This window comes from Phyllobates terribilis, unplaced genomic scaffold (genome assembly GCF_046119375.1).
Source record: "Phyllobates terribilis strain yellow unplaced genomic scaffold, ASM4611937v1 Scaffold_2__4_contigs__length_985480577, whole genome shotgun sequence".
Lineage (NCBI taxonomy): Eukaryota > Metazoa > Chordata > Amphibia > Anura > Dendrobatidae > Phyllobates > Phyllobates terribilis.
The window spans coordinates 115338618-115364256 of NW_027362762.1; the positions used below are offsets into that span (position 1 = coordinate 115338618).

The 25639-nt window shown below is 45.9% G+C and overlaps 1 protein-coding gene across 6 annotated transcripts in view; it reads right to left on the minus strand.

Moving 5' to 3' along the window:
• The window catches only part of LOC141195983 (probable tRNA methyltransferase 9B), a 51595-nt gene that overhangs the window by 1638 nt on the left and 24318 nt on the right, over nt 1-25639 (minus strand). For all 6 annotated transcript variants that reach the window (XM_073662530.1, XM_073662531.1, XM_073662533.1 and 3 more), the window contains 2 exons: nt 21499-21688; nt 2037-2210 (listed from right to left, as the gene is read on the minus strand). In XM_073662530.1, coding sequence (XP_073518631.1) covers nt 2037-2210; nt 21499-21652 — 328 coding nt within the window. In that variant the 5' untranslated portion in view covers nt 21653-21688. The remainder of the gene's footprint in view (nt 1-2036; nt 2211-21498; nt 21689-25639) is intronic.

Sequence of the window (25639 nt, forward strand, 5' to 3'; positions counted from 1 at the left end):
CTGCAGCAGTCACAAGAGCTGTAGTCGACAGGCTGGAGGAATGACTTACAGACTACAGTTCATGTGACTACTGCAGTCATGTTTAATATACACACAGCTCAGCTAAAACTATAGTAGCTGAGCTGTGTGTGTGCATACAACTATAGTATGCACACACACAGCTCAGCTACAACTATAGTATGCACACACAAACATCTCTGCACATTCATAGTATACACACAGCTCTGCAGCAACCATATTGTACCTATAAACACTCTCTTTCCTCTGCTGCAGGTTTTTGAACTGCACACAAAACAACAATTAAAGGAAGTCCGTCACCACAGAATGACTGTTCAAGCCAAGTACAGTCGCTCTGTGCACCCTCAAAGTGGCCAAACAGCTCAGTGCACCTTTACACTTACTTGTGTTCCATCCATTTCCATCTTTCTCTGGCTATATAAAGTCAGTGCTGTCAATCAAAATAAAGGGGGGGTGGAGATAGAGGAGAAAACAAGTTGCTGGGAAGGTGTACTTAAATGTTTGGCCACGCCGAGGGTACACCGAGCAGCTGTACTTGGTTTGAACAGTCATTGTGTGCGGATGGACTCTTCAAATAAATCAGCGCCCGCATCCTCTACACACGTGACTGATCCCATGGTCATGACAGCCCACACGCCGTGTGGAACGATTACGGTCTCATTATTTCTTGGCTGCAGAAAGATTAGTGATGGACATAAATTCCAATTGTTATAGTACTATCAGAAGACATTTCTCTGTAGCGTGCACACTTCTCAGCTATATTGATGTGATCCCTGCAGATGGTCCATATTACAAACATCATTGACAGTCAGATGGGGGTGAGGCTGTTCGACACCAGTCTCCTAAACTCATGGGCCCTATAGCAGCTCCCTGGCCTGGCATTCACTATGTTAAATATATTAACTTATTTGAGAAATTGTTTACAATTACAGCAATCAAAGTGTATTTTTTCCTTCTAGTTCACTTTTTCATAATATGAACATTTTTTTGTGTTCATACATTCTAAGACCCAATATTTTTATGTCGCTGGAGCAGTATGAAGGCTTGTTATTTTGTAGGAAGACGTTTAGTATTTTATTGGTACCATTTTGTGGTAAATTATATTTTTTTAATTAACTTTTTATTCCTATATTTGTGAGGCACAAGAACAAAAATTACTTTTCTCTCATTGCTGTCTATTTTTTTTTTTGCAGTGTTTACTATGTGGATTAAATAACATGTTAACGTTATAATACACGTCTACGGATGTGGTGATACTAATTGTGGCAGCTTGATTATATAGAATTATACACTGTAGTTCTCATGCGTTGCAGTGACAGGACGCCGATTAGGTCCTGCCTTATGCAGGGCATAGAAAACTATGGCAGAGGCCTGAAGGCCATTGTTTGGCACCCTGGGATTGCGTCACAGTGAGGTCACGATGGACTTCGAGAGGAAGTTCTCCTTCTGTAAAACCACTTGAGTGTCACAGTCAGCATTGATCATACCATCTGTAGGATTAAAGTGAACCTGACAGCTGATAAATGGCAATCCATAGTAGCTTGTATCATCTCAGCCAGGAATGTTTGACTCGGAAACGCTGCAGCGTTACATGGAAAAACATACTTTAAAAGCAGGCGAGGACCGTCTACTAGTCAGACATGTGGGTCCCCAGAGGCTTCTCCCCGCCTACTGCCAGTGACCGACAGGTCTCTACCCACAAGCACATAGGCAGCGACCTGACAATCCACTGAGGACCAGCCTGGCCAACTTGTCTACAGCGAGGCTCAATCCCAGCAGCTTTTAAGGTATGTTCTTCTCTGCCACTGTCACACAACATAGGAACATTTATTTGCTTGTATTCTGCCTACTTGACCATCTGTACTATAACATGGCCACATAAACATGTTGTAATATGCCTGTGCGATACTGACAAAAGAAAAACAAAAACAGGAGCAAGATGGACTCTCTATGTGGTGTGAGGAACCTAAATAGTTTATGTTTGTAGTACAGAACAAGTAGAAAAATCTATAACTCACCAGCTATAGACAGGACGGCATCAAAACAGCCATCCCGATACGGGAGACGCAGTCCATCACACACCATTACTTCATACCCTCGATTTCTTGCAGCCGCCACCAAGGGCAAGCAATAATCACATCCCACTTTATATGTTTGATTGTTGATATGCAGATATTTTCCATTTCCACAACCTGAAATTATATTGAAACCAATGAGACGATTGAAGATAAAACAGTACTGAAAGTGATGTATCAAAACTGGATCAAAAGGAAAGATTGAGCAGTTACACATAGAAACCAATCAGGTTCTACTTCTAAACTGATATTGCTATTACTATAACAACATTATGTAGCAAGTTAAAAAATAAAGTTGAAGTCTGTATATAAAAAACAAACAAGCAAAAAAAAAAACCCCAAAAAACGAGTTGCTGCCATTTTTCAAGAAAGACCCATGACTTTTTTTCTATTTTTCCATCGATGGAGTGGTGTGAGGGCTTGATTTTTGCATGCCAATCTGTAGTTTTATTGGTTACCTGTTTGGGGTACATATAAAGTTTTGATCGGTTTTGCATTGATTTTTTTTTTTTTTTTTGAAGGGGGGTAGGAAGTGCGTCAACTGAAAAACTGTAATTTGATTTATTTTGTGTTTTCACTATTTACCCTTATAGGTTGAATATTTTTTTTATTTTGATAGATCCGATTTTTCCCCTACACAGTTTGCTGGAATCTCTTTCTGTACACTGATACACCACCCACATGATGCACTGTTCCCCTGTGTCATGGACAACCTTTTCTGCTTCCGGCTGCCATCTCTAACACTGAAATAAGGGAGGGGAAGAGCCATACCTCTCAACTTTTGAAGAACAGAAAGAGGGACAGATCATGGGGTGCTTGTAGTGGTAAATTTTGGCCATGTCCCTGGCCAAACCCCAATCCACGCCCATTTACTATTTCTTTCTCCCCTGGCAAGTGTAAATGTCAGAGGGGAGCTGGTAGTGAGGAGAATTCAGCAGACACCCGAGACTGTAGGGCGTAGACCCAAATCCGGGACTGTCCACTGTATCCGGGACAGTTGGGACTAGAGATGAGCGCATGGATTCTCGGGACTCTGGTCCAGCGTCCAGGTTAGTGCTACCTGGCAGCTGGATGGGAGGCAGTGAATCTCTTATCTTCCGGCATCCCCAACGCGGCTATTGATCACCCAGGGCTGACGCGACGTCATCTGTGCGTCCTGCTCATCTCTAGTTGGGACCTGTGGATTATTTTTTGTTCCTTCATTCACAGTCGGAGCAACCAGAACTTTCTCATCTTTATTAGTGATGAGCAAACATGCTGGCCACTGCTTGGTACTCGCCAGAGCATCTCACTGCTCGAGATGCTCGGCACTTGACGAGTATTTCTGGGTTGCTCGGGCGAGAGCTCGGGTCTCCTCCCTGCATGTTTGGCGTTCTTTAGAGAGCCAAGGAACATGCAGGGATTTCCTGCCACTCACTGTAATGCCGTAGCCATGTTATTTGTGGGCATTACAGTGATTGGCTGGCCGCACAGCATCATCAAGTGTATATAAGATTGGGCGCCTCCATGCTCGTCACAGTCACTCCAGAATCAGGCAGAGTAGGGAGAGCTGCTGCTGCATCAAGGAGAGATTTGCTTGTTTCTAGTTAGTAAAGGTATTCCACAACATATATTTATAATATCCATCTGAACCAACAGTCCTTCTGAGAACTAATCCAGCTGCATATAATCTGTGCTAGGCAGGCAGAGTATGTGGCAGACTGCAGCGCATGACGCAGCACAAGAGGGTTCAGGGGGGCGTATTGAGAGGGGGGCAGGCGGGGCATGTGCCCCAGGCATAGCCGGGCCGTCTAATTCTCTGAGCGGGCATCAAGGTGTATGTATGTATGTACGTACAGTACAGACCAAAAGTTTGGACACACCTTCTCATTTAAAGATTTTTCAGTATTTTCTTGACTATGAAAATTGTACATTCACACTGAAGGCATCAAAACTATGAATTAACACATGTGGAATTATATACTTAACAAAAAAGTGTGAAACAACTGAAAATATGTCTTATATTCTAGATTCTTCAAAGTAGCCACCTTTTTGCTTTGATGACTGCTTTTTTTTCACTTCACAGGTGTGCCCTATCAGGTTTAATAAGTGGGATTTCTTGCCTTATAAATGGGGTTGGGACCATCAGTTGTGTAGAAGTCTGGTGGATACACAGCTGATAGTCCAACTGAATAGACTGTAAAGAAAAACGAGTGGCCATCATTACTTTAAGAAATGAAGGTCAGTCAGACCGAAAAATTGGGATAACTTTGAAAGTGTCCCCAAGTGCAGTTGCAAAAATCATCAAGCGATACAAAGAAACTGGCTCACATGAGGACCGCCCCAGGAAAGGCAGACCAAGAGTCACCTCTGCTTCTGAGGATAAGTTTATCCAAGTCACCAGCCTCAGAAATCACAGGTTAACAGCAGCTCAGATTAGAGACCAGGTCAATGTCACACAAGGTTCTAGCAGCAGACACATCTCTACAACAACTGTTAAGAGGAGACTTTGTGCAGCAGGCCTTCATGGTAAAATAGCTGCTAGGAAACCACTGCTAAGGACAGGCAACAAGCAGAAGAGACTTGTTTGGGCTAAAGAGCACAAGGAATGGACATTAGACCAGTGGAAATCTGTGCTTTGGTCTGATGAGTCCAAATTTGAGATCTTTAGTTCCAACCACCGTGTCTTTGTGCGACGCAGAAAAGGTGAACGGATGGACTCTACATGCCTGGTTTCAACCGTGAAGCATGGAGGAGGAGGTGTGATGGTGTGGGGGTGCTTTGCTGGTGACACTGTTGGGGATTTATTCAAAATTGAAGGCATACTGAACCAGCATGGCTACCACAGCATCTTGCAGCAGCATGCTATTCCATCCGGTTTGCGTTTAGTTGGACCATCAATTATTTTTCAACAGGACAATGACCCCAAACACACCTCCAGGCTGTGTAAGGGCTATTTGACCAAGAAAAAGAGTGATGGGGTGCTACGCCAGATGACCTGGCCTCCACAGTCACCAGACCTGAACCCAATCGAGATTGTTTGGGGTGAGCTGGACCGCAGAGTGAAGGCAAAAAGGCCAACAAGTGCTAAGCATCTCTGGGAACTCCTTCAAGATTGTTGGAAGACCATTTCCGGTGACTACCTCTTGAAGCTCATCAAGAGAATGCCAAGAGTGTGCAAAGTAGTCATCAAAGCAAAAGGTGTCTTGGCTACTTTGAAGAACCTAGAATATAAGACATATTTTCAGTTGTTTCACACTTTTTGGTTAAGTGTATAATTCCACATGTGTTAATTCATAGTTTTGATGCCTTCAGTGTGAATGTAAAATTTTCAAAGTCATGAAAATACAGAAAAAAAAATCTTTAAATTAGGTGTGTCCAAACTTTTGGTCTGTACTATCTATCTATATATATATATTACACACACTGTTCAAAAAAATAAAGGGAACACTCAAATAACACATCCTAGATCTGAATGAATGAAATATTCTCATTGAATACTTTGTTCTGAATGTGCTGACAACAAAATCACACAAAAATCATCAATGGAAATCAAATTTATTAACCAATGGAGGCCCAGATTTGAAGTCACTCCCAAAATTAAAGTGGAAAAACACACTACAGGCTGATCCAACTTTGATGTAATGTCCTTAAAACAAGTCAAAATGAGGCTCAGTATTGTGTGTGGCCTCCAGGTGCCTGTATGACCTCCCTACAATGCCTGGGCATGCTCCTGATGAGGTTGTGGATGGTCTCCTGTGGGATCTCCTCCCAGACCTGGACTAAAGTATCCGCCAACTCCTGGACAGTCTGTGGTGCAACGTGACATTGGTGGATGGAACAAGACATGATGTCCCAGATGTGCTCAATCGGATTCAGGTTTGGGGAACGGGCGGGCCAGTCCATAGCTTCAATGCCTTCATCTTGCAGGAACTGCTGACACACTCCAGCCACATGAGGTTTGGCATTGTCCTGCATTAGGAGGAACCCAGGGCCAACCGCACCAGCATATGGTCTCACAAGGGGTCTGAGGATCTCATCTCTGTACCTAATGGCAGTCAGGCTACCTCTGGCGAGCACATGGAGGGCTGTGCGGCCCTCCAAAGAAATGCTACCCCACACCATTACTGACTCACTGCCAAACCGGTCATGCTGAAGGATGTTGCAGGCAGCAGATCGCTCTCCACGGCATCTCCAGACTCTGTCACATGTGCTCAGTGTGAACCTGCTTTCATCTGTGAAGAGCACAGGGCGCCAGTGGTGACTTTGCCAATCCTGGTGTTCTGTGGCAAATGTCAAACGTCCTGCACGGTGTTGAGCTGTGAGCACAACCCCCATCTGTGGACGTCGGGCCCTCATACCACCCTCATGGAGTCGGTTTCTAACAGTTTGTGCAGACACATGCACATTTGTGACCTGCTGGAGGTCATTTTGCAGGGCTCTGGCAGTGCTCCTTCTGTTCCTCCTTGCACAAAGGCGGAGGTAGCGGTCCTGCTGCTGGGCTGTTGCCCTCCTACGGCCCCCTCTAAGTATCCTGGTTTACTGGCCTGTCTCTTTGTAGCAGCTCCAGCCTCTGGACACTACGCTGACAGACACAGCAAACCTTCTTGCCACAGCTCACATTGATGTGCCATCCTGGATGAGCTGCACTACCTGAGCAACTTCTGTAAGTTGTAGAGTCCGTCTCATGCTACCACGAGTGTGAAAGCACAACCAACATTCAAAAGTGACCAAAACATCAGCCAGAAAGCATTGGTACTGAGATGTGTACTGCACTCCCTTCCTTTAGCAGCCGCACAGCGATACACCTTGTTGATAAGTCCCAGAAAGAGCAGGTGCTCCAGTGGATGGCAAGCTCTGCTTCAAGTGCCCTCTCCTCTTCTTCCTCCACCTCAACATCATACGTAGTACAGTCCCCAGAGGTGGCACTCCAATTACCCATGCTTCACCCCGCGTCATAACTGGCCAACTGCCCAACTGACTGTAGCGAACCACAGATGGGCCAGTCTGTAGAACTCTTCACCCATTCTACACCATGGGCATCAGAAGTGTCACAGAGTCAAGGGGAGGAAAGCATCTGCACTGATGCCCAAATTTTTTTTTAGCGTGGATATAGGGCAGGACGAATTAGGGTCCGAGCAGGTTTCTGACCCTCATCACCAGACGTTAACCGCAGGGGAGGGAGGTGATCCCGATGAGACTCAGCTACCTGAGGCTCAAGCGGACTGTACTGTGCTGTCAGGGTAACAAGAGGAGAGGGGTCACTGAGGGCGAGGAATGGGATAACACATTGGATGATGACGAGGTTGAAGATCCTACTTGGTGCAATCCCAGAGTCATGCAGCCGAGTAGCTCATCTGAGGTGGTGGAGGAGGAAGACGAGGAGGTTACATTTCGCCCTACGGCGCAGACACTGAGTGATTAAAGCATGAGGAGCACTGCATCCTTAGCCACAAATGTGGTTGTGGCCAGCAGCGGCCATGGGTCTGTAGCTCGCAGGAGCAGCAAGGGTTGCCTAGCATGGGCCTTTTTGTCACTGCAAAGGATGAGCCAATTCACGTTATCTGCAAACTTTGCGATAAAAAACTCAGTATAGGGAAAAACTGCAATAATTTGACTACTACATGCATGAACATTCACATGCTCAAACAATATTCTTTACGCTGGGAATCTTAACGCGCTGAAAAGCAGACCAGCACACCTCAACAACCATCAGCTGCCCCATCAAATATATCCGCTGCTTCTTCCTCCTAGTCTGTTACTGTGCCAAATATTGTCACTCAGGTCTCCCATCGCAGAAACTCTGGTTCTTTACCCGCTCCAGTCAGGCTGAGTGACAGCACGTCAGCTGTAACGGAAGTGGACACGCCTGCTGTGTTTGTTTCACCGAGCACACCGAATGTTTCTCAAACCACCGTAACATTTGCACATCATTCACGCTCCACCAGTTTTTCTGGTTCATCATACTCCACCCTCTCTCAGCACCTTAGCCAGCCCTCGTCCCGCAGTTGTGGTCACATAAAAGATTGTTTCATCCTACGCATGACAAAGCTAAGAGGTTGAACTCCACCATCTCCAGTACCAGTTGCCCAGTCATCATTACTTCTCTAAGAAAGAGGTGCCTGCGCTACACCAGCATATCGCAGACAACATCACCCATTCCTTGTCTAAATCTACGTGTGCCAGGGTGCCTTTCACCACAGACACCTGGACGAGTAAGCATGGCCAAGGGCGTTCTCGCTGACTGGGCACTGGGTGACACTGGTGGCTGTGGGGGTAGGTGGGGAAGGGGCTGCTCCACAAATCTTGGAATCCCCAAGGCTTGCAGAAGAAACCTCTGCATTTCCCACTTCCTCCACTGCTTCTGCGTCCTGCACCTCCTCTAGGGCCTCCACCTGCGTACTCAACCTCTGCCTTAATGAGACACGAGTTCCAAGGGTGCGGAGCGAATACACACTACCTCCGTACTGCGCAGTCAGGGCTCACCGTAATCAGGCAGTCTTCAAATTAATATACCTTGGAGATCGCAGTCATACAGGTGAAGAGTTGTGGGCAGCTCTCCAGGCTCAGTTTGAGCAATGGCTGTCTCTGCTGAATCTAGAGCCAGGGAAGGCCATGTGCGATAACGGTGCGAACCTGTTAGCGGCCCTAGGCTGAGGCAGGCTCGCACACTTGCCTTGCATGGCTCACGTCCTCAACCTAGTGGTACAGCGATTTCTCCACCACTATCCTGGGCTGGATGAGCAGCTTCACAAAGTACGGAAGTTGTGTGCTCACTTCCGCCGTTTCCACCCCTCATGTCATCGACTTGCATCGATACAGAGGTCTTTGTCTGTGCCAGTTAACAAATTGATCTGCGATGTGCCAACGCGGTGGAATTCCACTCTGCACATGTTGCAGCGACTTTGCCAGCAGTAACGAGTTCTGACGCAGTATGTTATGACGTATAGCTTGGGACTACGCAGTATGGACTTGGGGAATATCACGTTTGCGGAGTGGGAACAGATTAAGGATCTCTGCACCCTTCTGCACGGTTTTGAAATGGCTACTAAACTGGTTACCGCCGACGATGCCGTCATCAGCATCACTATTCTGGTCATATACAGGCTGGAGCAAACTTTGAATAACCTGCGGCAGGATGTGGTGGCCCCAGAAGAAGAGGAGGATGCGGAAGGGATACCAATGTCTCAAATTTCCAAACGGTCGTCACACAGGCGCATGCCAAGTGACGGTGGATTACAGCGATTGAGGGGGTTTGGTGATACCAGGTAAAATGTTAGTGAAGGTGCAAGAGCCAAGGAACTAATGGAGGAGGAAGAAGTGATGGGCGAGCAGCTGTCAGAGGATGAAGAGGATATTCATCCCCTCTCGTTTAAACGTGATTGGCAGGAGGGGACGGAGAAAAAAAGCATCAGTGTTACGCAGTCCACAATACAGCCTGGATTTGGACCTCCTGGAAAACCCCGACATATGAGTGCCTTCTTGATGCACTATCTGCAACATGATCCCCGTATAGTTAGGATTCTAAATAATGCTACTGGGTTGCCACTGTTAGATCCACATTATAAAAGAGTCAATTTTGCCAGCTGCTTCGCACGCTAGAAAGGGACCCGCTTATGTTGGAGTATCGAAACAAGCTTTTAAGCAACCTTAATAGAGGTTTTCCCCAAGATAACAGTGAGGCACACAGTGTGCATCGCAGCTGTAGTCTTTCAACCTCCGGCACGTCAGTTCATCAATGCCAAAACATTAGCAGCAGCAGAGGAGTAAGTGGCAGAAGCAATTTCTGTGAGTCCTTTCACACATTTTTTGCACCAGCACAACAGAGTACAAGTCTGACACGTGGTGAACGACTGGAGAGGATGGCGCAGGAGTATCTAGAGTTCAATTTCAATACCATCAGGGAGGGTTTGGACCCTTTTACATTTTGGTCTTCAAAAATGGATGAATGGCCTGAGCTTGCCTCTCACGCCTAGAAGGTTTTATCATGCCCGGCAGCCAGCGTTCTCTCTGAACGAGTCTTCAGCGCTGCTGGTAGTGCCTTGACTGATAAGCGCACCCGGCTGTCCCCTGAAAGTGTAGACCGCCTAACTTTCATCAAGATGAGCAAGTCATGGATCTCCAAGGACTTTTGCACCCCAATTGCAGACTGTACAGAGTAGGCGATGTTGTTTTGAGTGTGCTGCAGTGTGCTCTTGAAATTGCATTCTGTGATATGGCTTCTGTGCCTGCTCTTGCAGCTGCTGCAGATTTTAGGTCCTAATTTTGGGAAATGTGGAGAATTCTGATTGTGTCTCCATCTATTGGGTTGGCTGTAGTGGGACAGGTGTGAGTCTTATTTACACCATTTCTACTGTAGTGAAATTGATTAGACATTGCTAGTGTCCGTCATAAATTTTTTGAAATGTGGAGAATCATGATTGGGTCTCCATCTATTGGGTTGGCTGTAGAGGAACTGGTTTTGGCCTCCTTTGCAATACTTATACTCTAGTGAATTTGATGCCACTTCGGTGGTGTTTGTTAGGCCCTCATTTAGGGCAATGTGAATGTGGCACCCCAGGGGTCCGGTTGCCACAGTGGCATTGCCTCCCTCACAAGGGGTGATGCCATGCCTGGAAGCAAGGCGGGGTCCCCTAATCAGGTTTACCAGCATACAACACTTTCCTGACTCCAGACCAGAAGGGGGAGCTCCTCCCCTTAACAACTGGAATCGGGAGGCGGGGTTAGTAGAGTGAGTTGAGGGGAGTTGGAGATAGGACAGCGACGAAGAAGGACCTGGGGAAGGGAGCTGTGTACAAGCTCGCCCCAGAGGAGAGAATTGCAAGTGAACCGGACACCGGAGTCCGTGGCTGTGGGGCACTGAAGGCCCAGCAGCAGAATCCGGAGGGCAGGAGACTGCAGGTCTCCTGGCCCCACCAGACGCCCGGCGGCACAGCAGCACCATAGGGCCCAGCACCGCCACGTGGGAGCGACACTTGAAGGCCCGAGCTGCCAGCCATATGGGTGAGGAAAAATATGTTTTTACTCAGGGACGAGGGCCACAGCATAGCTTCAAGCAGCAGGGCCAAGGAGAATAGCGCAGAGGGAAGGCCTACAACTCCACCTGGCGAGGTGGATCCCCAACTTGCTTCCAGGCCACCCAGACCTCCACTACCAGCTAGTACCCATGCCCCGGTCTGCTCTGCCAAACAAGTAAAGCTAAGAGGAAACTGCACGACACTGTCCCAGCCAACAAAATCTACTCTTCAAATCATCTACACTGCCCCGGAGCTTAGCTCTGCCTATGGAGAGCTGAACCAACTCTGCTGCATCACCATCAGCTCCAGTGGATCTGCACCGCAGCGGCGGCCCCATATAGCTGTATAGCACAGGTGGCGTCACGAACATTATCTCTAAAAACTTTATTCCCCTTTCATTTTCCCTTTAATTGACCGTCCTGGGTCACGGACCAGGTCACTGCCACCGTGACGTCCCCCAGCATCGACCGGGCCGGCTACCGAGTACCCCACTGCCCAGGGGGGCGCGTCATGAACACTCCTGGTTAAGTCTCCATCTCTTGGGTTGTCTGTACTGGAAGAGATGTGGGTTTCATTTGTACTATTTCTATTGTAGTAAAATGGATTACACTTTGCTGGCGTCTGCCGCTAGTTTTTGGAAATGTGGGGAGTCCTGAATGGGTCTCCATCCATTGGTAGTAGAAGACGTTTTGGTCACCATGCATATCTATAGTTATACTGTAGTGAAATTGAGCATTTGGTGCAGATATTGTTCTCCCCAAATGGGTACACAAACATGATATACTCTAAATTGATTTTAAATAAACAACCATCAGCCGCCCCATCAAATACCTCTGCTGCTTCTTCCTCCTCCTCTGTTACCATGCCAAGTTTTGTCACGCAGGTGTCCAACAGAACCAGCCCGTCAGCTGTACGTGAAGCGGACATGCCTGCTGTGTTTGTTTCTCTGAGCACACCAAACGTTTCTCAATCCACTGTTAGAACACTATGTGAAAGCACCCTATGTCCCTGTCGGGGCATACGTCCTAAAATTCCCCGCAAAACTGGGTCCGGACATATGCTCTGACAGGGCCATAGACCGCAAAAAAAAAAGTGCACAGCAGAGCGCACGTTCAGTCTGCGTTCACTCCGCCGTCACCATTGCATATGCCCCGAAGGGGACATAGGGTGCTTTCACATAGCGTTCTAACATCTCCGCCTGCACCTCACTCACGGTCTGTAGGTTTGTCCGTTTCACCGTACTCTGCCCTCACTCAGTACTGCAGCCAGCCCTCAATCCCGCTGCTGTGGTCACGTAAAAGATTGTTTCATGCTACACATGACAACGCTAAGAGGTTGAACTCCACCATCTCCAATCTGTTGGCCACAGAAATGGTGGTCTTAGGCCCTATTTTTTTTTTTTTAAATATAAACACTTCCGATTGAGTCTGCATCTCCTGGGTTGGCTGTAGTGGGACAGGTAAGGGTCTGAGTTAAACTTCTTGTAGTCTGATGACATTGATGCCACTTCGGTGGTGTTAGGCCCTCATTTAGGGCAATGTGAACACTCCTGGTTAGTTCTCCATCTCCTGGGTTGGCTGTACTGGAAGAGGTGTGGGTCTTATTTACACTATTTGTACAGTAGTGAAATCGATGCCCCTTTGCTGGAGTCTGCCGCAAATTTTTTTAAATGTGGTGAATCCTGATTGGGTCGCCATCTATTGGGTTGGCTGTATTGGAACCTTCCTGTTTTGCCGTCTAAGTTGTGTAAGGTTGCGTACCAGTCCTTGCTGAACTCCTGAAACAGACTCTGCCTGCTGCACCATCTAGTCTGTCCTACTGGGTCCAGCTGCTGTGCATCCGTTGGTCTGTCCTGGAGTGGCACCTGGCATTTATCGGGAATCTAACCTCACCATCAGAGGCTCTAGTGAACAGTCGCTTAGTCACGCCCCCTCCAGGCTCTCCAGGGTCCGTGGCACAGTGGTTCCACAAACCACGTCCGTGACAGTGCGCCCTCGCAGGCAGGGTCCTCTCTCCTGTTGTACCAGTCGGTGACCCCTTTTGACATGTAAAGCGCAACTGAATAAATGTCGCTGTCACAGTAATAATAATTATAGTACTTGTACTCTGGGTCAATTGATGGCACTTCCCTGGTGTCTACACCTAATTTGATGTGTTTTGGTAGCTTTTAGTCCCGTTTCTAGGTGTTGTATATGCATTTTTTTGGTCCCCCCATTGACTCGGAGATGTTCAAGGAACATTCGGTGAATATCAATTTGTTCGGCAAACTTTTCCGAACCGAACATTGAAATTTTCGCTCACTAGCAGTAAAATCAGCCCACAGTCAGATCCTGCAGTACAGATCAAGTACACAAAATTCTCCCATGACATCAGAGCTTGTAGTTTAGCAGCTTAAAGGGGTTGTCCAGTCAAAAGTGATAAGTCTGCAGTCACTGTGTGTGACTGCAGACTTCTGAATCCCCCCAGCGCAGGCACTGTGCGCTGCGGGGATTCGTCGGTATGAGACACTGTAACAGAGGATATGTATGTGTTATACATACCCCCGGCCATTCAGCGCTGGGGATATGTATAACATACAGAGATTCTGCACCTGTCCACAGATTTTGGCCATTCATCATGAGCAAACTGCTCCAGGTGTCTCAGATGTGAAGGCGCCTTCTCCAGACTGCCGGTTTCCACAGATGTTCAATAGGATTTAGATCAGGACTCCTAGAAGCCACTTCAGAATAGTCCAATGCTTTGTTCTTAGCCATTCTTGGATGTTTTTAGCTGTGTGTTTTGGGTCATTATCTTGTTGAAGAAACCATGATGCAAGACTCAGAACCAAGCTTTGAGACTGGGTAAAATGCCTTGACAGTCTTGAGATTTCATTTTCTCCTGCACAGATAAAAGACACCCTCTGCCAGATGCAGCAAAGCAGCACCAAAACATAACCGAGCCTCCTCCATGTTTCACTGTAGGTGCAATGTTCTTTTCTTTGTATGCTGCATTTTTGTGCCTGAACAGAGCTGATGAGACAAAACTGGAGCATTTTTCAAGTCCCATCTGTCCAAAGACATTCTCCCAGAAGCTTTGTGACACACAGTGAAAGATAATTAAAAGAAAAATTTACAGTGTAAAACTGACCAGTACTCCCGCCGGTAAATTGAAAAATTCCCCCATCCTTGTGGGTTTCTCTTACTTTGCCAGAAGGGTAGCAACAATTTTGTCCACCTGTTTACCCATTGTGCTGCTGCACTCGTTTATGTATGTCGTGAGTATGTACTATACTTCTAAGGGAAAGCCTTACACACTCTCTGCTTTGCAGTGGCAAAATGTTAAAAAATCTTAAATGAAGATTATGTACAACGTTGCCTGAATAGTCCTGACCTGTATTCACATTCACAGACCATGGAAAAGTGTGGTGCCGTTTCTGAAGAAAGGAGCCATGTTTTCTAATCTCAAAACCCTTTTAAGCTCTGAAGGAGAATAATAAAGTCTTCTTAAAGTCCCAAAAAAATGGAGACCACCCATAGCGACAGTCATCTACTGGAATAGTTTAAAAAACTATTTATCTCAAAGTAATTATGCAAATTAGTTATACAAACTCCCAAACACTTATCCAATGCAATCTGCTCATATTACCAGAATAATTACAAACCTCTAATTTCACTCTTCTGTTTCTTTAGCAGGAGGAAAATTAAAAGGCCATGTATTTAAATGAGCCATTACAGGTAATTGTTAGTCACAATTGTTTTCTCCTGAATTGCCATTAAATTACTGTTACTGGACTCGGCAAAATATTGTTGAGAACTGTTGTTGATAAATTCCAAGAGTAACAAGTAGAGAAAAAACATTATTCATTTATGGTGTCATACTTTCACAAATAATTGCTGCAGTGAATAGCTGTGGGGGGGGGGGGGGGGGTGGTGTACACAGGGTTAGATTACTTAATTAACATATTGTTTTAAGCTGAACTACAGAAATTATATTGTACATTCATTATTTGAGCAACCACAGAATATTTTCAAAACTTAAAGAGAACCTGTCACTAGACATAAATGGTTTTTTTTCCCTCCCTGATGTAAGTGCCCCTGTTCTACTCTGTATATAATTCTTTATGAGAAATTTCACAAGACCCATGGCTAAAAATATTAGATTTATATACAGGGAAGAAGGAGCCATATCAAGAACGGAGAAGCACAGGAACAAAAAATAAACCATCAGATTCAAGAGGATAGCAACATTTACACCATGTAAAAAAATTACATATTTATGTCAAGTTACAAGTCCTCTGTAAAAGTGGTTATCTGTAGTGATGAGTGAGCACTAAAATGCTCGGGTACTCGTTGCTCGAGTCTAGCAAATTGGAATGCTTGAGTGCTCAACCCGAGCAACGAGCCCAATGCAAGTCTATGGGAAACTTGAGCATTTGTTTCAGCACTCCCCACCCCCCCGGAGGTCTGCAGAGGGCCTAAAAACTGCCCAAATCGATGGGAACAGTGCTCATATGACATGGGAACAGCATGGGGAAGACCCCTGGAAGCATCTCTGACTCCCAGGTCACTGCTGTGAACAATGTTGTCAGAGTATTACGCCACTTTTATGGACTCACAATAAAACATACAAAAATTGATTTTCCTGGGAAAAATGTTAAGGAACATCCTTTCCAGGGTAGCGACTTGTATATAAGGTAAAAAATAACCCCCCCCAAAAAATGCTCCTCCACACCTTGGGCTATGTTCATACATAGCGTTTTTGATGCGTTTTTGCACTTTTGCATTGCTTCATCCCCCCGCTCTGACAAAACGATAGCAGCAGGGCAGGCCAGGACCTCCAAGGCATAGAGTGCCAGTTCATGCCACGTGTCCAGCTTGGATACCCAATAATAAGGCACAGAGGAATCATGGAGGACGTTGGTACGGTCGGCACAGTACAGCATATTCGTAGAATTAGCCCTCCTTGTGAGACTACCCCACACATAAAGGCCTATGCGATGGGAGGGTCTGAGAAAATGGTCCCAGAACCTTGACAGTGTTCCCCTGCCTCGTGAACATTCTCGTGTCTCTCTCGCCTGTACTCCTTGGTTGTTCAAGAAAGTGCAACCACTGCCGCCAGCGTTTTCAGATGGGAGTTTTTTTTTAATATTTCTGCAACAAGGGCCTTCTGGTACTGCCCCATTTTAGTAGGCCTGTCCGCCACGGGAATAAGAGACAAAGTTCTCCTTGTGTCTAGAAGTGTCACCAACCAGTAAGGACTGTTACCCAAAATTTGGACAACGCGAGGGTCACGTGAAAGGAAGCGTAACAAACTCAGCCATGTGTGCCAGCCTGCAAAGAGGCAAGACTTCCATGTCCTTACCAAGAGGACGACTGACCATACTCTCCTCAGGCCATCTACGCTGAACAGACGGTATGACAGTTGTGCGGGTAGTACCATCTATGGCGCAGGAAACTAGCTCCTGTTCCTCCTCCTCCTCTTCATTATCACCCAATCCAAGTTGGGATGAGATGAGGCTGGGCTGTGTGAAATCAGCCTGTATAGTTCCTTACTCCATATCATCGTGCTCCGCCTGCAATGCCTCCTCTTTAATTGTGAGCAGAGATCGTTTCAGAAGACAGAGAAGCGGGGTGGTGACCCTAATTATGGCATCATCGCCTCTCACCATCTTGGTGGAGTCCTCAAAGTTTTGGAGGACGGCACAGATGTCTGACATCCATGCTCACTCCTGAGCTCTTATGTGCGGAGGCTGACCTGAATACCGACGGACGTTTTGAAGCTGGTACTGAACAACTGCCCTGTGCTGCTCACTAATCCTTCCCAACATCTGCAAGGTTGAGTTACAACGCGTGGGGACATGGTACACCAGTCGGTGAGCTGGAAGCTGCAAACGCTGCTTAATCACGGCAAGGGTGGCAGAAACTGTAGCTGACTTTCTAAAATGGGCACATATGTGGCATACTTTGACAAGCAGATCTGGGTAGGTTTTGAGAAACTGCAGAACCACGAGGTTAAGCACATGGGCATGGTACGTCTGTTAGCCCGCCTCGCTTCAGAGCCACGACCAGGTTCCAGCCATTGTCTCACACAACCATGCATGGCTGTAGGTTCAGCGGTGACAGCCACAGATCTGCCAGCTCTTTTAGAGCTGTCCACAACTCTTCAGCATTGTGCGGTTTGTCACCTAAGCATATTAGCTTCAGCACAGGCTGTTGCCGCTTGGCCAAGGCAGTGCTTCCAGCTTCTGACTGATGTGGGCATTTTGGAGGAAGAGGAGGAGGAGAATGTCGGGGCAATCCTGATTGACCCAGGGACCGCAATCCTCGGTGTCGGGAGTTCGTGTTTAGTCTCAAGGTCTGACTGGGTCCCGGCTTTCACTATATTAACCCAGTGTGCCATCAGCGAGATGCACAGTCCCTGCCCAAAAGCACTTGTCCACGTGTCCGTGGTTAGGTGGACCTTCCCAGTAACTGCATTGTTGAGGGCACGGCATCATCATTCTGTGTCATGTTCTGGGACACTTGCTTGTGTAATGTGGGGACGGCACACCGGGAGAAATAGTGGCAGCTGGGGACTGAGTACCGAGAGACGGCTGCCGCCATCAGTTTGCGTAAAGCTTCTGTTTCCACGAGCCTAAAAGGCAACATTTCGAGTGCAAGCATTTACGAAATGTATGAATTTAGTAGTGTGGCCTGTAGGGCGTTGGCTGCGTATTTGTGCTTGTGTTCGAAGGACTGGGTAGAGACAACTGAACGCTGCGCTGGGACAAGGATGTGAACATGGTTGCTGATGGAGCTAGTTGAGAGTGTGCAATGACAGGTGCAGGGCAGGAGGCATCTTTCATGGGCCGTGGACAGGGGATTTGTGTGCATGCACAACAGCGGAACAAGCAGTGGTGTCACCCGCAGACACTATTTCTGGATCCTGGCGTTCGGCCGACTTAATCGGGTGCTTTGCTGTCATGTGCCTGATCATGCTGGTGGTAGTCAGACTGCTAGTTTTGCTACCCCTGCTGATGCTGGCCTGGCAGATGGTGCAAATGGCCTTTTTTGGGTTATCTGCAGAGTCTTTAAAAAACAACCATACTCTGAAGACCTAACAGTTGTACTGGCAACTTCCATCGTGTTGGTGTTATGATCTGCTACAGGGACTAAGGAAAGACAGGAGAACTGTCCCTACAATAGAACTAAACTAGATCCCTACGATGTAACGGGGAACCTGATCCTGCGATCAGACCCGCTAAAGTCCTCGGCTAGTCTGAACGAAGACCTATAGATGTGAGGGAGGGATCCCTACAAGAACTAGGGACTGGGATAAGTTGGACACCTCCTAGCAGAAATAGTAGCAGTCAAAGACAAACACACAACAAAAAGCATAGAGGTCAGAAGACCTAGCAAAACTAACAGAGAACGGCAACAGAGCACCAAGCTAGCTCAAGAGTAGTAAATACAATGAAGTCCAGCAAGACCAGGAGGGCGGAGCCGGATTAAATAGGCAAAAATGGTCATGTGACCAGCAAACAAAAAAAAAAACCTAACAGGAGAGTTCTAACAGTTGGTGTTCCAGGGAACGGTTCCCCGCCTTGTGTCTGTGGCTGCTTGTTCCTGCCTGTTGTGGTGCTTCGCCTTCCTCTCCCTACATGTCACCTTGCCAGGTGGGGTCAGTGACTTCATTGTCCACCACCTTGTCTTCCACTTCCGCACCCTGGTCCTCCCCCTGACTTTCTGGTGCTGGTGCATGTGCATCATCATCATGCGACAGTAATTGCACTTTCCCACCGTTGCCTTCGTGTGACCGTGGTTGCTCAAATATTTGGGCGTCGCTACACGTGTTCTCCTCTTGCCCCACTTGAAGCTGGCTGGGTGAGAGACCCGAATCTTTAAATGGAAAAGTGAACAGCTCTTCTGAGTGTCCAAGCGTGGGATCAGTTGTCTCCGGGCACTCAGCATGGTGGGAGGAAGGAGGATCAGGGTGAGGAATATGCGGTCCAGACTCACGGCTACTGAGACTTCACAGTGTGGAAAACAGGGTAGTAGTGGTGGCGGCTAAGTGACTGGAAGCATTATCTGCTTCCAACCAACAACCTTTTGACACTGCTCTGGGTTCAATAGTGGTGTGCTGCAACCCCCTAGCAATTGGGACAGGAAGGTTGGGAGACAAGATGTGGGTGTTTGTTGTGGGACAATTTCAGCTTGTCCATTGCCTCGGTCTCGTCCTCTGCATGTGACGCGCCCCCTGGGCCGCGGGGTACTCTGTGCCGGGTCGGTGGTTGCTAGGGAAGATGTCACAGTGGCGGGACCCGGTCCGTGACACAGGGCGGTCAATCAAAGGGGAAATATTTACAGGGGATTTATAGTTTTTATATACAGTTCGTGACGCCACCTGTGGTATGCGGCTAAAGGGAGCCGCCGCTGCGGAGCAGGTCCTCTGGAGCTGGTGTGAATGCAGCAGAGTTGGTTTAGCTCTCCACATGTAGAGCTTAGCTCCAGGGCAGTGTAGATGTTGCTGTTATGGTGTAGTGCAGATAATCATCACAGAGACATTAAGGTGCAGTCCTCAGGGTTTACTCACGGTTTCTTAGACTTCCAGTTACCAGTACTAGAGTATCTTCCCACGGCATCCTGCTCTTACTCAGGGAGGGGTTCAGCAAACTCCCAGGTCTCTCCGGAGTACGTAACGGGACCCCCTTCTGTGTGTTCCTTCTGGCCATCTCCCTGCACCTCACACCCAGTGTCTCAGGCCAGTGGCCGCGGACCTTGCCGGGCGACGTCTTCTCTGTCCCCTGGGTCCTCTATGGCCACCTTTCTGGTGATTAGATGTGGCTTTTGGCTGCAGTACGTGAAATACTGCAGCCTCCAGTTTCCTAGTTGAGGCTTAAAGAACTCTGCTAGCTTAGGAACCAGTCCCCTCCACCTCCTGGTAGATTTGGGTATACGGGTGGCCTCCAGCACTACCCGTACCCCTGGGGTCCCTTCCACGTTCCTGGAGCTCTCTCTCTCTCTCTCTCTCTCTCTCTCTCTCCCCTCCTACAGAGCTCCTGCTCCCTCTACTTCTCCTCTCAGACTAATCTGTACTTTCAAGATGGCTTCTCTCTATATACTATCCCTAACAAGTGCTCCCCTGATTTACTTCCTCCACCCACACCCACTACATGGTTCCCCCTACTTTGGTTCCCCCCACTCAAACCAGGGACAGGGCTCAGCAGGGAAGCGACGCATCTTGCCCCTCCTGCTGGTCTGGAGTAGTGTAGTGTTGGATGCAGGTGTTAGGGTCCCAGGCAGTACTCCTTCCTTACCTGAGAGTGAGATGCCACACCTCTGGGTGAGATGCAGTACCTCTGTGGCGACTGAACCCTCAGGGGTGCCACACATGCACCATCACGTCCACTTCCCTGTCCCTTGCCACGCGCCTTGCCCATTTTAAATGGAAGACAATATTTTCCACGGTCGCTACAAATGGCTAGATTTGTACTGCAGTTATATGCGATACATCTGATGGACGGCAACGGTTTTAAATAGTGGGCTTGTAGTTTCCTATTATTCACAGCGACCACGTGTGAATAGCTTCTCAGACACGCTGCTACAAACTAAGTGAAGGATAATATTTTCCACATTCACTACAAATTTCTGGATTTTTATCGCTGTAATAGGAGATCACGTCAGATGATGGAAAAGATCTGGCTGTATTCTGCAGTGCTAACAAGCAAATGGAGCAGTAAAATGTTGGACACGATTACTTTTTTAGAAATTAATCAGGATTAAGATAATAAAAATAAAAAAAAAAGCCCTGGCCTCTGATATCTGGGGCTATGTCTACGGATATCTGCAACAGCAGGAGCAGACAGAACGTGCAATGGTCTCTCTTGTGCTGTATACAGTGCCACAAACCCTGCCTGCCCCCTGCAGCTAGATTAGTCCTCAGAAGGACTGTTAGTTCAGATAGATATATATATGTCCATCTGAACTAACAGTCCTTCTGAGGACTAATCCAGCTGCATATATTAATCTTGATAGCAGGGGGCAGGCAGGGTTATATATATACATACTCCAGGAGTACCACTACCTATATTTAACTATTACACCGCCAATTCTGTCCCTCACACAGCAGCAACTCCCCCTACTCTGCCTGTTTCCAGGATAGACTGTGACGAGCATAGTGTCACCAGTTCTTAAATAGACCCGATGACACTAAGCGGCCAGCCAATCACTGTAATGCCACTACCAGCATGGCTACGGCATTACAGGAGAAAGCAAGAGAGCGACACTCTTTGTAGCACTTATTCATTCAGGATTGATTAATAAAGTTCCTGCATGAGTGAATTAATTCAATTGATATCCCTATTAGGACATTTATTTTCCAAATGAGACATTCATTATAAATCTCTAGATTTTCCACATTCCAATACAGGTCTTTTTAATGAATGCACTTACCTATATCAGCAATGAGACTCCCTGGCTCCTGGGTTAGAAGGAACTCTTGGACTTTAGGCCAGGCTTTGTAGCGTTTGTCATTGAAGTATGGTGCTATCTTCTCATATGCACTGTGTACATGTTGTCTTTCTAAATTGCTTGCCTCCTTTTCCATCGCCTGTCTTAATATGTCATTGAGCGTTTGAATTGCCTTAAAGCAAAATAGAATATTTTATTTATGTGAAACTGAGCCAGGTGTGATAGCCATCATCGATGAAGTAGTGAACATTAGTTATATGAACTCAATGGTATGTGAAATTCATGATTATCAATACATAAAAGGATAATTTGTGCCAAACCTCTACTATATACATTTATAAAGGTGTAGACACTTTAAGATTCGAAACTGACCCCAATTCATCAAAGCTTTTATGCTTGAATTCTGGTCTAAATAGCTTTGAAAAGTTTGCGACTTTTGGCGTATTCATGCCAGTTTCCCCCAGCTCTCCACAATGGCAGGACTGGAGTGAGGACATGCCACAATAATTTCTAACGAGCTGTGGTGTCATTCTCCAACACACCCCTTCATGTAAAAATTGCCTATCTTAATGGATGGTGGCCTAAATGCAAAGAATTTGGTACAAAAGTCCTTCACAAATTAAGCCATGGTAACTTAGACTAGACCATTCAAACATGCACAAAATTTATTGTTCAGCATGAGTCACTGTGATAAATTTGGTGCACTTTAAAGTCTCTTAAAAAGTTCGAGGTATATCTGCTCTGGTAGTATTGGCTTAAAGGGATACTACCATCTCCAAGATCCTATCCCAATATGTAGTAGGAATAATAATAATAAATATTATTAGCAAATAACTCCAATTAGAAATATAGTATAGTTTTTCTGATTCTCCATGTCTCTTTTCTCATGTACAGGCATTGCAGGACCTTAGTTATCCATGGTAACGATCACTAGCAACTAACTGTCACTATATTAGTTGTCGTAACCATAGATACCTAAGGTCCTGCAATGCCTGGACATGAGAAAAGAGACATAGCGAATCAGAAAAACTATACTACATTTCTAAGTTAATAACAACAACAACAACAACAACCCTCCTACATATTGGGATAAGATCTTGAAGATGGGAATACCCCTCCAAAAACACCCTGTAACATCCTGAAAAATAAAATACTTAAATATTCAACATTTCACAAATATAATTAGAAAAAGTAACAAAAAAATTCTGTCTAATTTAATAAACGCTCTGGCCTTTAAGAAAGGGAAATTGAAATAGGGCTGTCTGCTGTCTCGGAATCTTAACAGCTGTGTGAGACTTCCTGCTTACGAACTTAGAGATACCACTGTGGGATGGGCAGACTATGGACAGTATTTACTCAGAATATGGCAGCAATGGCACTTTCACCAAAGAGAGAACATGGCATTAGCAGGCCAAGGAATTCAACTTGGAGAAAATAACACAAAATAAAAATTAGCATTCATCCAGGTTGTAAAAAAGTTAAAAAGCTTTTTTTTTCCATTATACCAAAAACATCACTGGCAAGTTATGACCCACTGCAGATGTTTCTACACTTGGAAATACCCCTATGCGGGGAAGACTCTGCACAGTACTTAAATAGGTTGACAACTATTTTATCATTGATGACCTATCCTTAGGATAGGGCATCAATGTCTGATCGATGGGGGTGCGATACCCGGCAGCTCAGTTACGTGGCAAATGTGCACTACCCGACCCCCATCAGTACAGGGAGCAGCTCGGTAACTGAGCACTTCCGGAAGTTACTGGCAACGAGAACAGCTGATCGGCAGGGGTTTCAGGTGTCACACCCTCACTGATCAGACATTGATAACCTTTCCTTCTTCCACAAGCCATAATTTAATTTTACATTGAAATAGCAAAATGAAAAGCTTGTTTTTTTCACGGGTTGAGTTTTGAATTACAGTATTCACTTTACTATAGAGTGGACTGAAAAATTGAAAAAAAAAAAAAAAAAATCTACTATGGTGAAATAATGCAATTCCACCATTGTTTTTTGGGTTTTGTTCTTATAGTGTTCATTGTGCAGTAAAAATGACCTGGTAACATAATTCTTCAAGGTATTATAGTTACAGCGATACCAATCTTGCATAGTTCATTGCAAATTAGTTTTACGTCACCATTTTCTAAGACCCATATATTTTTCCGGTTGATAAAGCTGTATGAGTGCTTATTTTCTGCTTTGTGAAATTATGTTTCTATTGATAAAGAAAATATCAATACAACTATTATAATCCATAATTTTTCAATATGTGATATTACTTGTTATATACCAGCTTTATAAAATCATGTTTTGTTTCAACTAAAGAAATTCAAGGCTAAGCCTGCAGATATTGTTAGAATGTACGGTAAAGTGCTATTCTATAGATAGGATGTACTCACCACTGCTCGGTACTTGCCCAAGCATCACTGTGCTCGCCGAGTATTTCCGGGTTGCTCGGGCGGGAACTCCGATCCCCTGCCTGCATGTTTGGCGCTCTTTAGAGAGCCAATGAACATGCAGGGATTGCCTGCCATGCACTGTAATGCCGTAGCCATGTTGGTTATGGGCATTACAGTGATTGGCTGGCCGCACAGCATGATCAGGTCTATATCAGACCCGGCGCTGCTATGCTCGTCACAGTCTACCCCAGAATCAGGCACAGTAGGGAGAGATACTGCTGCATCAGGGAGAGATTTGTTTATAATTACTTGCAATGCTCTGCAGCTAATCACTGGTATATATATCTCACTCCTCTGCTACGTGTTATCTCTTCAGAAATCTGCATTGTATCTCCATGTTACTTGCAATGCTCTGCAGCTAATCACTGGTATATACACTGCTCAAAAAAATAAAGGGAACACTGAAATAACACATCCTAGATATGAATGAATGAAATATTCTCATTGAATACTTTGTTCTGTACAAAGTTGAATGTGCTGACCAGGGGCGTACATAGGAATCATGGGGCCCCATAGCAGAAGCTCTAATTGCCCCCCCCCCAAAAAAAAATATATATAATTTAATAATTGTCGGGGTCACCAAAGATCAGATCTCACAACTTTCCATCCTTTACATAGTAATTTTCCTCCTGCCGACGTCCTAGATCTCTCTTTCATTGCCCCATAAAGTGTGATGCCAATAAAAGGGCCCCCCAAACACAGTATGATACCCCCATGGTGAATTCCTCCACATGCACGGTATGATGACCCTACTGTACCCCACCTCAACTCCCAGGGTAAAGTATGCGGACCCCAACACAGTATGATCCCCCAACTGTGAGCCGCTAGAGAGGATGGTACATAATAAGGGAGGGTGTTATACATAATAAAAGAGGAAACTATATAACTAAGGATGGCGCTATACATAATAAGTGAGTACACTATATACTAAGGGACTGTGCTATACATAATAAGGCTACATTCCTGCATCTGTGTGCAATTATTTGTCACAACTTGTGCAGGAACCAACTAGAGGGACGGCCCTTTTAGAATTAATATTAACTAACAGGCCAGACAGAATAACTGAGGTGCAGGTCGGGGGGCACCTGGGAAATAGTGACCACAACATTATACAATTCCACATGTGCTTCAGTAGGGTGCCCAGCAAGGGAGTCACAAAAACACTGAACTTCAGGAGGGCAAAGTTTGATCAGCTAAGAGATGCCCTTCACCTTATAGACTGGGATAGTATCTTCAGTAATAGGAGCACGGATAGAAAATGGGAAATTTTCAAAACAGTCCTACATAGTCACTGTAGAAGGTACATACCTTATGGGAATAAAAGGGCTAGGAATAGGAGGAAGCCAATGTGGCTAAATAAGGAAGTCAAGAGGGCAATGAAAAACAAAAAAAGGGCTTTCGGTAAACTTAAACAAGAAGGCAGCGAGGAAGCGCTAATATCTTATAGGGAAAAAAACAAAATCTGTAAGAAACAAATAAGAATAGCAAAAGAGGAGACAGAGACTAATTGCCAAAGAAAGTAAAACGAATCCCAAACTGTTCTTTAACTATATAAACAGTAAAAGGATTAAAACTGATGGAGTTGGCCCATTGAAAAATAACCTGGGTAAAATCATAGAGGGCGATGAGGGTAAAGCAAACCTACTCAATAGCTTCTTCTCCAC